General features: G+C 36.8%; 2 protein-coding genes across 5 annotated transcripts in view; both read right to left on the reverse strand.

The window, feature by feature from the left end:
• Positions 1-6,514, reverse strand: part of LOC107744970 (cdc42 effector protein 4-like) — a 19,873-nt gene extending 13,359 nt beyond the window's left edge. The window contains exon 1 of the mRNA XM_016558799.1: positions 6,307-6,514. The gene's annotated coding sequence lies outside the window, so the exon portion shown is untranslated. The remainder of the gene's footprint in view (positions 1-6,306) is intronic.
• Positions 6,515-12,666: 6,152 nt separating this feature from the next.
• The window catches only part of sdk2a (sidekick cell adhesion molecule 2a), a 128,556-nt gene continuing 127,986 nt past the window's right edge, over positions 12,667-13,236 (reverse strand). For all 4 annotated transcript variants that reach the window (XM_016558802.1, XM_016558801.1, XM_016558804.1 and 1 more), the window contains one exon: positions 12,667-13,027. In XM_016558802.1, the coding sequence (XP_016414288.1) occupies positions 12,995-13,027 (33 nt within the window). In that variant the 3' untranslated portion in view covers positions 12,667-12,994. The remainder of the gene's footprint in view (positions 13,028-13,236) is intronic.

Genomic DNA, 13,236 nt, shown 5'->3' on the forward strand with positions numbered 1-13,236 from the left:
GGCTTCGAGTGTGAATGAAACATACACTGCACGGAGTGTTTAGCGCTCCGCGATGTTCATCTCGGCTTATTCTGTGTCCGAATAAAACATCAGATCATGCACAGACTATCCTGTCTCTTTGAATTTCAATCTATATTTATTCACACCGGCTCTTGAAAACCTCTATGCGAACACACTTGCCCGAAAAAGTGCGGGGGATGAATTTACGTGATATTAAAAGTGTAATCTACGCCCCTGCACAGAGGAACGATTTAATTGGAATCACTTTCAGAACTATTTCTTCCATCTGATGAATGATAAAAACATTGAGAGCCAATCAGAATCAATCTTGCTTTAAAGTGTTGGCAGACGACAAAACTGTAGCATGCGCTTATAATGAACAGAATGTTATCATCTGTTGGTATTAACACTAATAGAGTTGTTAAAGTTACCTTTATAGTTATTGTTCTTGGTGTGAACGGGCCCCAAATCATCTTAAATTGGCACTTAAACAATAAGTCATTAAACTTTAGGGGCTGTGAGTAAAAGAATGAATGAATATTGACTTAACCCATAAACAGCTCTTTAAAATCAGTACATTAAGTCTGGATTATAAAGTGGATTCCTGGTGCAGCGACAGAGACAGAATGATGTAAAACAGATAGAGATTGCAAACGAGGGTTTTGGACAGGAAGGGCAAAGTGTCTACGCCCTCCCATCCCAACAAAAATCAACTCCCTGCCCTTCCGTAGGAGCATAAACACACCATAAACTCAATTCACCATCACTCTAAACAAACAAACAACACAGCAGGCCTCCATAAACGCGACTGCTATTGGTGCTCTAGTGACGTTTAGGATGAACTTCATACAACTTCATGCATTTACCTTATTTTCAACCGTGTTTACGTACAAATTGCATCCATGCATCCAACTTACTGTAAATCTAGCACAAATCAAAGTGATGCATACAAAATTGAATTGTGGACAACTTCTAAAACGTCAATTCTTTTATTGCATGTACACCTTTAGAGGCGTAATTTGATGTAATCCTTTCAGCGTCATAGAATACTGAATTTATGGAATTACACTTGACAGTGTTTCACTTATATTACATTCTTATTCAACTTTGATGATAAATACATTTGGCCATACACAGTGCAAATTAATCTAGATTAGCATACGTACATATATGAAGCTACAAACACAAATGAGATCACCCCCACTGCATGAACTTTCCTTTGCACCGCTCACTTTAATGAGAGTCTATTTCACCTAAAGGCAGGTTTGACACCCAGCTGTGAACATTACAACCATTCTCATCCACACCAGGTGTAATGTTACAGGCCCAACAAGTGTCTTTAAAAACACACGGTCTGCAGTCATAAAACATGCCTGGAAAGTTGCCAGTGATGGGATCCATGACAGGCATCATTTTAAATAGCTGAAATGTCGTCTCGACACTCAGAGAGGTGATCTGGAGTTTTTTTTTTTGCTTTTATGTTGATGCATCGTGGAAAAAAGAAAAGAGAATGAGTGACAAAGCCACACTCAGATATTCAAACAATGGCTTATTATTACTTCCAGGGAACATTTCATTGTATAACAACAACAAAAAATGCCTCTACAATTACCTAGTAACCCACACAATGCACCTTTCCCTACCATCAAATATTCTGATATAAAAGATAAAAGACAAAATTAGTGTTACAAAAGATCAACAGTCTATTTCACAAAACAGTTGCAAAGTGGTTTCTTAGGCCATTTCTACCTGGTGATACGATCACAAGTGATCTGCCGAGACACATTAACGTTTCCAGCTGGCCTTAACATGCGTTTTAAATGCATCTCCTGTGACCACTTGACGTCTAGACACTCCCCTCTTACTTCGTCACATTCTCACTTTCGTCACATCACTTTCACAGGAGTGCAGAGTGCGTTGCACGAATAGGAACCAGGATTTCCTCATCATATTGGAAAACCTTAAAGGGGTCATATGATGTTGCTAAAAAGAACATTATTTGGTGTATTTGGTGTAATTAAATGTGTTTATGCGGTTTAAGGTTAAAAAAACACATTAGTTTCCACATACTGTACATTATTGTTTCTCCTCTATGCCCCGCCTTTCTGAAACGCGTCGATTTTTACAAAGCTCATCGGTCTGAAAAGCGAGGTGTGCTCTGATTGGCCAGCTATCCAGTGTGTTGTGATTGGCCGAATACCTCAAGTGTGTGACAGAAATGTTATGCCCCTTATCATACTGTGATGCCCTGTCAGGCCAGAGCGATGAGACAAAAACATTAAAACCCATTATAAACGAGGCATTTGTTGCATCCAGTGGGGACATAATTACGGATTACAATGAGTTATACTGTCTTCTTACGCGTTGCATCGCGCCGCGTAAACATAAAAATCATGTCTGCATTTGTGATCAGAGAAATGACAAACAACAAGTGCTACTCTACACTGCCCAAAAAACTCGCTTTAAACATATAAAATATAAAAACTCTTTAAAAATAAAAAACGTACTTACAGTCTGTGAGTCAGAACAGACGGCATTGTAGTCTACTCTACCAGGATCAGGAAACAGTCCTACATAAAATGTGCTGCACACATCTGAATATTTGGGTTGAACTGTTCTGGAACAGTGTTGTAAATACAACTTAACCAATGTCTTAACTTTTATAAAGAATATCTCTTTGGATTTGAGACTTTAGTCTTTGCAACTTTACAGATCTTCTTTATGCACCAAGAGCTTGTAACACGCCAAAGAGAAAGGAAAAATTGACATCGCATCATATGACCCCTTTAATACATGAGGTAGTCTAATTTTAAAAGTGTAATTTCTAAACCTGGAAAGTTGTTTATGTAATTAAAACAAAAATCGTAAAAACCCATAAGCATTTTTTATAATGAATGTAGGGATTTCTAAATATGAACAGACCCTGATATGCCACTATCAGCCATCATGAGGTCCGGATTAATTTAATCAAGAGATGCCACAGAAATCTTTTGTATGAGGACTGAAAATACCGCGTGATGCCTCGTGATCCAATGAAAAGAACTATTATATGTATGCACAGGAAGCGGCTATGTTAATCACGCCCTCGGGCCGGCAAGCACGGAAAGCTCTAAAATATTTTATTGGGTAGAAGAAATTTTGACTAAATATTTAAAAAACCCTTATGCTTAATCTACACCAAGTAAGACTGGAACAACTGGAGAAGTCAAGCAAATTAATTGGTTTAAAAAACCAGGAAGAAAATTAACATAATTTGACTTATGGAGTCCAGAAATCTAATGTACAGTTGAGTAGCTTCCTCAAAAAGCCGCATGATTTGAGGTATCATGTCCATAGCACAACTGGTGCAGGATAAGTAACAAGACTAAGTTTTATATTTCATTATATGTTTTATATCTCATAGTTTCATTATGAGATTCTGACGCTTGTCCTGTCAAATGCCACTAATTACACTATGCAAGATTCTGATGTTTCAGGGTTTGTTTGGAGAGGTTACACAAAGTTTAACGCGGTCAGTAAACTGGCAGTGGTTGTTGGTTTGGATGAGGTTGAATTCACATAGCTTTACCCTGCCCACTGTATCATGTCAACTAAATCTCATGTGATATCTCCATCTGCAATTGGTTTCATCAAGCATGTTATTTCCACCTAATCTCATTTCTCTTAACATCTGTATTTGTATGATGATTCCACGCTACATACTAACAGCTCTTTCAGCCATTTTTCAGCTTCCGGCGCTTGGCAGTGCTTTCAATGCCCTGTTCTGGGGAAAAATACAGTTTATGTGGAATTTCCTGGAACATGAAAACACTGGACACACGCTCAGCCACACACATGCAGAACTGTCGAGGTCAAGACATGCTCACACACAGCACAGAGATAAATACCACTGTAAAAACATAATGTGGTCTTCTTTTTACTGTATATCACTGTGCTCTTTTACAGGGAAACTAATATCATCCTTTTAACACCAGGTGATTTGAATTTAGATCACCTGGTGTTAAAAGGATGATATTAGTTTCCCTGTAAAAGAGCACAGTCAATTCATAAAAAAACAGGGTGTTATGTACTATAAAATCCTAAATTGAATCTATTTCATTAGTTTTTTATACATATAAAAAAAAAGGGTCGTGGAACAAACTAGCAGTGTACATGCATTCAAATCCATTGAGGCTAGCAAAAGATCTCATAATTAAGACTCTTTGAAAAAGGCCCAGGGCTGTTGAGCAGTACAGTAATGAGGTTCATGGCATACTATTCAAGAGCAAATTAAAGAGCTAAAATACTAAAAGTACCAACAGCACTGACTTGCAGAGACAAACACACACTTCTGCTAATTCTGACATAAATGCCTGTAAAATTGAGATATTGTTCTAAAAGTTTGAGGAACAGATTTTCCCAACAAATTAGCGGTAGTCATTTCAAGTAGACTAACAGAAAGAAAACATATGTGAGCAATATGTACATAAACTTGTACATCTGTTCCTGGCCGTCTGTTTACTGAGAAGAGTGATGAACAGGAAACACATTAACCTGGGTACCAGGATGACCAGCAGGTGCTGAACTTCTCTAACTAAACAAACACATTTATCAACTGGTACTCGTGCACATGTGTGGACACACGTGTGTAAACACAGACCTTCAGACTCACTTGAGTGTTGCTCCATATGTCATCGCCAAAGTCAACCATGAATTCATATGGTGATTAGGCCTTTACAATAACTTACCACAGTAACAATAGTTACCATCGACAAACGACAGCTATACGGCTATTGCTACTAATGTGAAAAATTAATATGGGATCTCCTTCAACGGAGTAAGATGTTTTATGAATGTTTTTATTCTGTGATTCATGAATTTCACTACATAGAACAAAATATAAAATTATCCAAGTGCCATCTTTAATCAAATGATGTTAGTTTTTCTTAAAACGGACTTTTAACCAACTTCTGACTTCAAAGTGATTTTAGTGGATTTATATGCACTCTTGAAAATTAATTAGTGTCAACATGATCCACTAACATTTAACAAACAGAAAGAATGCAAACACTGTAGTCTTAATTTTGAATAAAATATTTATAGTTTTATAACAACTGTGGGTGTGTGGCTTTGTGTTATTTTTATGTGTCTTTTCAACACAAAGTATCAAACAAAGTAACATATTAATAAGTTAATAATATTATAATTATAAGTGTGCACATAGATTTTTATAGCAACTTAATATCTGCATTTAATATTGCATCTATTGTAGTCCTATTCTAATACGTTGCATTATTATTATTTTAAACCTTGCTTATAGACTTGAATTGAGTTAGGTTGAAACACCAGATTTCCATTAGTCTTCAACCCCATGGTCAAAAAAGTTACAGTACCTGACTCATGGAAAACTCATAATCTCTGGAATACAACAGTATTCTCAGGACAGAATCAAATGATATAAAACGTATATATTCATCTTCATAAAGACATTGGTTTTACAATGTAGGTCAGACTCAGGACATTCAAGTTCATTACATTGCCATGGGCACCACTGCCATTCCCACTGCACTGGATCTTCCTTTGTGACAGACCTCCCAGTTCCGTTTATAAACCTGCATTCAATTCACAACAAAAGAATGATATAGTGCATATGCTGTGCGCCCGGCAATATTTCATAGCAACCATGCACATGGCCATAAGCACAGTGACCGAGAAGCGCCCGTGTCTCAACACAGATGACGCGTGTTGGTGACTGAGCAAATTTGAGCTCTTGATAGGGAACAAGAGGGAGAAAATCAGTATTTAAGACCCTTTGACTCGTGAGTGTAGCGTGAAGCGCACGAGCACATAAAGAACAATGATCCAGCTGGTCATGTGGAGCAGTGATGATGATGATGATGGATCCTCATAGAAATAAACAATGAACACACGGAATGCGTTTCTGTCAGAGGAAAGGAAACGTTTTTATGCAAATGCATGCAAATGTTTAACAGTTGCATTGTTTATTTCTATATTGTAAGAAGAACCATATATTCTCAAAATGATAAACAGCTTTCCAGGGAGAGACTGGGGACCCTCCCTTATTCGACCATGGCTTTGAAGACTGATGGATGTCTTGTGTAAGCATAGTGCAAACTAATGAGTGGTTTGGCTCAACAAACTAAACAAAAAACTTTGACCTAACTCAATACCACCTACTAAATAATAGCTACATTGGATTTTACTTAGTATAAGCCAAATTTACGTTCAAAAATGTCACGAGAGTGCTGAAATAATCGCTGGTTCATGCAGGTTTTAATTGTGTAAAATATCAAGTTAAAAACTTACTGTATTTAATGGTGTGATCCATGCACTGTGCAGCTTGTGGTTTTATCCCCTGGGTGTATTTAAAAAAGCCTTTCTGTTTGTTTGAGCCTAATATATCCCAGTGCTCTTTTCTGTTGTTTCTCTATAGGTAAGACATGTATCTCTCAGTTGTGACAATACACACACACACACAGACAGCCGCCCGCATCCTTCCTGTGTCCTGCTGTAAACTCACCGCTCTGAGCAATAATTCACTCAACCCCGCCCCTTATTTCAACAAACACGCCCATTCTTCATATTATACACGCCCCTATACACGCCGCGCTTAAAGACACAGCACAATTAATACATCTAGCGCACTATTGACTAGCTGCTTTGTCACTTTAAACTTCAATATTTTGGTGAATTTCACGAAATCTATCAAGAACACGTCCGGCCTATATTTCAGCCCAAAATAAAAGAAAGACATTCGAAATTATATTTTAAAGAAAACGACGCCTATTTTAGGACAATTAAAGTGAGATCTGGGTAAAATGTCATTTAAAATATCATTTAAAAATCATTTATTACATGTATATACATTTATAACTTATTATAATTTTATATTATTTTAATATATACAATTTGCAGAATAAAAGCAATGTTTAATATATATATTTTTTTTCTTTTGCATGTAATGTGACCTAGACATGTTTACATTTACCCCATAATTAAACTGAAGCATTGCTTTTATTTTGTGAATGATTTTCAGATTGGTCTGAGCTATAGTAAAGCTATTAAAGATGGACATTCTGTTCAGATTCATTTCTGTGGTCCTGAGTTGATTTTTTTTTTATTTTTACAATTAATCTTTAAACAGTCCATATTGCCTGCAAAAAGGGTGTTACTGAGGCTGACCTCCCATTGGCCCTGCCTTTGTATGTCGCTTTGAAATGCAACTAACTTGATAGGGATCTTGCAGGTAACAATTGTTAGTCATTGTGCCATTGAAGGTCTAGTCAGTACCCGCAGGGTTTAACTGTTGTTTGTATATTCACATAAATCAATTTGCAAACGGCCATTATGTGTATATTTGCACCTCAGACATGTGCCTAAAGAGGAGTATCCTCTTGCAGTTCAAGGCCTTTGGCGCTGTGTGTACAGAAGAAAGACATATTTGAACAGTGAGATCACTATCTGCTCTCAACCATCACTGTTTTTTGTTTTTTTCATCCTGAACCATCAGTGGTATAGTTACATAGTAAAAAATAATACAGCCATTCACTTGTTAAATGATATGAACGGAGCAGCACATTATTACTAAAAGTCTTTCATGTTCATAATTGGATAAACAGTGTGACACTGAGAAAGTCTTCTTCACAATCTTGCATCTTGTATCATGCAATTACTTCTTTAACATTATATATGTGTTGATTTAATTTCATATACAGATAAAGCATACTTGTAATGTTGGTAGGTCTGATTGTTGATGGGTTTTGTCTGTGTATGGCCACACTATAAGCTTGGCCTCTCCTCCCTACATGGCTTATTATTTCCCATCTCTCTTGTGACATCTCTGCTCTTACCCCCTGATGTCCATATCGATGCTTTCCGGCCTGGAATAAAGAGATTATCTCCAGGTGAACTCTTCCACATCTAAGCTCAGTTTCTTTGGATGTTAAATGATTCAGTGCTCACTTACCCATTCTCATCTGGCCCAAATCTATCTCCACTGTAGCTGCAGGGGAATGAGGCAAGAACTGCTGAAACATCTCTCCTCTTTATGGATTTTTTTTTTATGTCAAAACAAGAGTCATGCATTAAATGAGACTAAAATAAACCCTTGTTGTTGACTAGTGCTATAATGGCCAAATATAATATAATATATTATATTATTATATGCTGAAAACCTGGTCTTTCCATGAACTGTAGCTAATAAACATGTTTAGACCGGGCACATTATTGCCACACAAACATAACACACCATCAGGGCAACACACCTGACACTGTTGTGATGCCCTGTCCACACGAACGCGGTTATTTTTAAAACCGCAGCTTTTTCTGCGCGATTAGCCCGTTCGTCCACATGCAAACGAAGCACCAGTTCACTGAAACCGAACATTTTTGAAAACGCCTGCCAGGGTGAAGATTTTCAAAAACTCTGGTTGCAGTGTTATGGTGTAGACAGCGAAACCGGAGTTCGCCTGTGCTGTTATCTCCGCCTACTGGAAACTTTTTCAGGCTTCTGATTGGCCAACATGGCTTTACAGTTGAGATTATATCGCCACTGGTTGGCTTGGCATGCTCTTGACAGTGCTTCATAGCATGCGTTTGCGTTTTCATGTGGACGGAGATTTTTTTTTAAAACGGAGGAACGAAAGGAAAAACTCTGTTTATAAAAATATCCGTGTATGTGTGGACATGCTACGTTTACACGACAACAGTGTAGTCAAAAACAGAAAAGTTTTTCCCTTGCGTATTTAAAAAGTTTCACGTATACAGGACAACGTTTTCAAAACGATTCGCGTTTACACATATCCGCGAAAACAGCCAAAAACGCTGTATTTCGTATGCCAGGCCAGTAGTTGGCGCTGTCACCTTGTTAGTAAACAGTACCTGTTGCCATGTGTATATTATGTGTTGGTTGTAATATTGGTGAAGTAAATCCACACTTTGATGAAGAAGCGTTAGCAAACTCTTGAGCAGCAACAACAGTACCATGTACTCTGCAATTGTTGTGTATGTTTGTTCGTGCTTGCCTTTAAAATCAACTCGTACTGCGCATGTCTAAATACCTAACACGTACTACGCACTCGTATGACATCACCGTTTTCAAAGATTCCCGTATTTGGTGTTTACACGGAAACGATAACGGTGCCGTTTTCAAAAACTTGCACTTTGAAACCCGTTTTCAAAAATATGCGTTTTCAGTCCCCAAAACGCTGTTGTCGTGTAAACAAACAGTCAAAACGCATAAAAAGTTTCCCGTTTTTGGCTGAAAACGTTGTCGTGTAAACGGCCCCTAAATTATACAAACGCAACACAAAACCCTATAACGTACATAATTGATAATACATATTCAAAAAAAGTAAATAAATAAAATAAAATATTAATATATAAAGTAAACATTTTACTATTTAAATAAAATATAATCTAACATGTCATCCTTAATACTTTTTACTTCTACAAATTTTTTTTTTTAGAATTTTACATTAGTTACATTTATTGTGTTTTTATTTATTTATTTTTATTTTATAATTTTTTTATTGTACAAAATGTAGGGTCCGTCATTTTTTCTTTGTAAGAGAAAAGACTTACATTGTTACAACAGATTTTTATTTCAAATAAATGCATTTCAGAATCCTGGAAATATAAAGGTTTTCACTAAAATATTAAGCAGCACAACTGTTTTAAATATTGATAATGATAAGAAATGTTTCTTGAGCAGCAAATCAGTATATTAGAATGAAGCTGAAGCCTGGAGCAATGAATGCTAAAAATAGCCTGTCATCACAGGAATAAAATATATTTTAAAATATATTCAAATAGAAAAGTTATTTTAAATTGTAAAAATATTTAACAATATTACTGTTTCTACTGTTTTTTGATCAAATAAATGTAGCCTTGGTGAGCATAAGAGACTTAAAAATCTTACCGACCCTAGACCTTTCAATAGTAGTGTATATGGTAACTACAATTTTACTGTACATTTTTTCCATATTAAAATGACTAAAAAATGTCAGTTTGCTGAACTTCAGCAAAGTCAAAGCAAGACATCAACAAAAACACTGAAAAATAGAGTCATTTATTTTAGATATGAACCGTGCCTTGCTCCAATATAATTCATCAAGGTTTGTACAGTGATAGTCACCTCACAGAGAACAAGACAGGAGATATTGTGAATCATGAACATCGTAATTTTCAAGTCCTTTAAAATAGTTTCCACATAAGACGGCTGCTGTTCTTCTTAATTTAGAGTATAAAACCCATCGATTATAAATAAATTAAGCATATCTGCTGACATACACGTAAGCATACTGTATGTGTACACTATATGTCAAACTGTGAGCCGTAAAAACACATTCTACAATATATTCAGAGAAATACATACAAAGTCATTTGTAAGAGCAGACATTTTTATCAGTCTCTGATCAACAGACCCCGAACGTGAGACTGACTTGAAGACATTTGCGACTCATCTGTACAAATCACAGACAGTCTGTACAAATGTGCACAGACATTTTGAGTGGTTGTTCTTGATCGCATGAGTATTGTTAAAGGGACAGTTCACCCAAAAATGACATTTCTGTCATCATTTACTCAGCCTCATGTTGTTCCAAACCTGCATGAGTTTCTTTCTTCTGTTGAACATAAAAGAAGATATACTGAAGAATGTTGGTAAACAAATAGTTGCTGGTAGCCATTGACTTCCATAGTATGGAAAAAACAATACTATGGAAATCAATGGCAACCGTCCATTGTGGTTACCAACATTATCACTTTTTTGGTTAAGCTGTCCCTTTAAGATATATTAATATTTTTTTTCTATCAAAATTATTTTCTTTTCTTTTTCCAAATGCATTATTATACCCTCAAAGACATTACAGATGAGACATTATTTGCTAACATAAATGCATGTGGCCTTGTATTGAAATAACATTTTGCTATAAAAAAAAAAAAGACATTTCCTTTTCTGATCCTTAGCATTCGGTTAGTCTAAGAAGCAGACAAAAACTCTCTCAGAGACTGATATTGGCACAAATTCACAGTTGTTACACTTTGCTTAATGCAAATGCATGATTAAAACATCAATATATTTTGCATTATTTGATTATATCTTGGGAATACGGTGTTATTTTCCACAAAGTGACGTAACCCTTTCTTATTTGTCCATGGGTTTGAAAACTGAAGTTGGTGATGGTGGCACCAACTAATGGGTGGTGATCCTCAACAAACTGTACAAACTTTTTGACCCAATACTGACAATAAATAATGCAGAATAAAATGCATTTAGTCACATAATGAGTCAAATTTCCATCCCAAATGTATCAAAATAGGATGAAAATAATGACACAATGTTAGCACCCAAAGCCTCATCCCTTGCAAAGTCTCCTTGGTTGGACATAAGCAAATAGTAAGCAAAAATAAATACAAATTGAACCATATGAATCCTACAGAAATTCCATGCTTTTCCCTCCTCAAAACAGCTTTTCACACTGCACTTCATTCCGGGTTATCATCATTCTAAACACCGCTTTTAACCCCATGCAAAGATACGTTTTACACTTTGTCATTTTGAAGCAGGGTTAGCGCCGTTTTTTTTACCCGGGGTTATGAAAGCCTGCTTCTGTGCTGTTAACTCTGCATTACGTTGTCAAACTTGAACTGAAAAGTCCATTCAGGAAAAACTTGATACTGCAGTCGGCAATATATAAGTTGAGGATGCTCAATGCTAAAGTCGTCGTGTAAACAGGTCGCATGCTGCGTTTGTCCAATCAATGACACTGACAAATATGCAAATAAGAACGTTAACCCGGGTATTAGGAATGTACAGTGTGAAACATCAGTTTATGAATACACAGGATTAATTCTTAACACCGGGTAATTTATGAACAATAAACAATGTGAAACGTGAAACAATATAACCCAGAATTCCTTTCACTCAAGGTTTACGATGACCCAGGGCTAACTATTTCAAATGTGAAAGGCCGTAAAGTTTGTCTAAGGAGTTGAATTTTCTCTTTTTTCAGTTTCAAGAGACTGACACTACTACAAAACCACAGTTGCGATATTTTTGCTTTCAGAAATATTCTGTCATTGATTTCTGCGTGAATGAGATCAGAGCAATATCACAAACAGAATGATAAAGATGAGCTTTGGAAATCTGCAGCATTATGTGAAATGCAGTTTGTTTAAATATTTACATTGGGGTCTAACAGTATGAGACCTTGAGCGTTGTCTTTTCCTTTTCTTAAATATTTCAAAATACTAAAACTTAAAGGGATAGTTCACCCAGAAATGAAAATTTGATGTTTATCTGCTTACCCCCAGGGCATCCAAGATGTAGGTGACTTTGTTTCTTCAGTAGAACACCAACTGAGATTTTTAACTCAACCCGTTGCAGTCTGTCAGTCCTATAATGTCAGTGGATGGGAATCACAGCTTTGAGAGTCATAAAATATACACAAACAAAACCAAATTAAATGACAGACTTGCAACGGTTTGAGTTAAAAATCTTCGTTTGTGTTCTACTGAAGAAACAAAGTCACCTACATCTTGGATGCCATGAGGGTAAGCAGATAAACATCAAATTTTCATTTTTGGGTGAACTATCCCTTTAAATGAAACTTGGGGAAAAAAAATAAAAATAAAACTCCAGATGGTCTCAGACTTTTGGACTCCATTGTAAATGCAGTCAAGCCATATTTTTCTTTTTTTTTAATATATATATTTTGGACACAAAATGTCTTTTTCAGTGAATGATGAAGCGAATATATTTTAAAATGTACAATCAACAAACGATTCCCTTCAGAATGATTGTCTGCGTTTCGATGCTCTTGCACACACATATAAACCCACAATACACTTGCACACCTGGCAAAATGAAATCCAAAAGCAGCTCTTGATGTCCAACAAGGTGCGGAGAAAAAATAAAAAATAAAAAATTACAGACCAATAATACTGCAGGAGTCCCTCCCAGGCGTGTTGTCATTGAAATGAGAGTCTTGTATCAAACAAATGAGGAGAATCCCGTGGCCGGGACCTGGGCGGAGGTGCCCAGGCTGCTAGGGGGCCTGTACAGGGTGTGCTGGCTGTGGTTGTCAGAGGTCAGCAGTGACGGGGTGGGAGTCCGGCTGCCCTTGGGCCTGAACAGGGTGCCCTGGCCCTGGGGCTGCGGGGATGGATTGCTGTGGGGTAGCAGAGGTGGTAACGGTGGCAGTGGGGGCGGGGGGGGTCGGGACTCTTGTTCCG

Source organism: Sinocyclocheilus rhinocerous, unplaced genomic scaffold, assembly GCF_001515625.1.
Source record: "Sinocyclocheilus rhinocerous isolate Xijiao unplaced genomic scaffold, SAMN03320098_v1.1 scaffold1219, whole genome shotgun sequence".
Classification (NCBI taxonomy): domain Eukaryota; kingdom Metazoa; phylum Chordata; class Actinopteri; order Cypriniformes; family Cyprinidae; genus Sinocyclocheilus; species Sinocyclocheilus rhinocerous.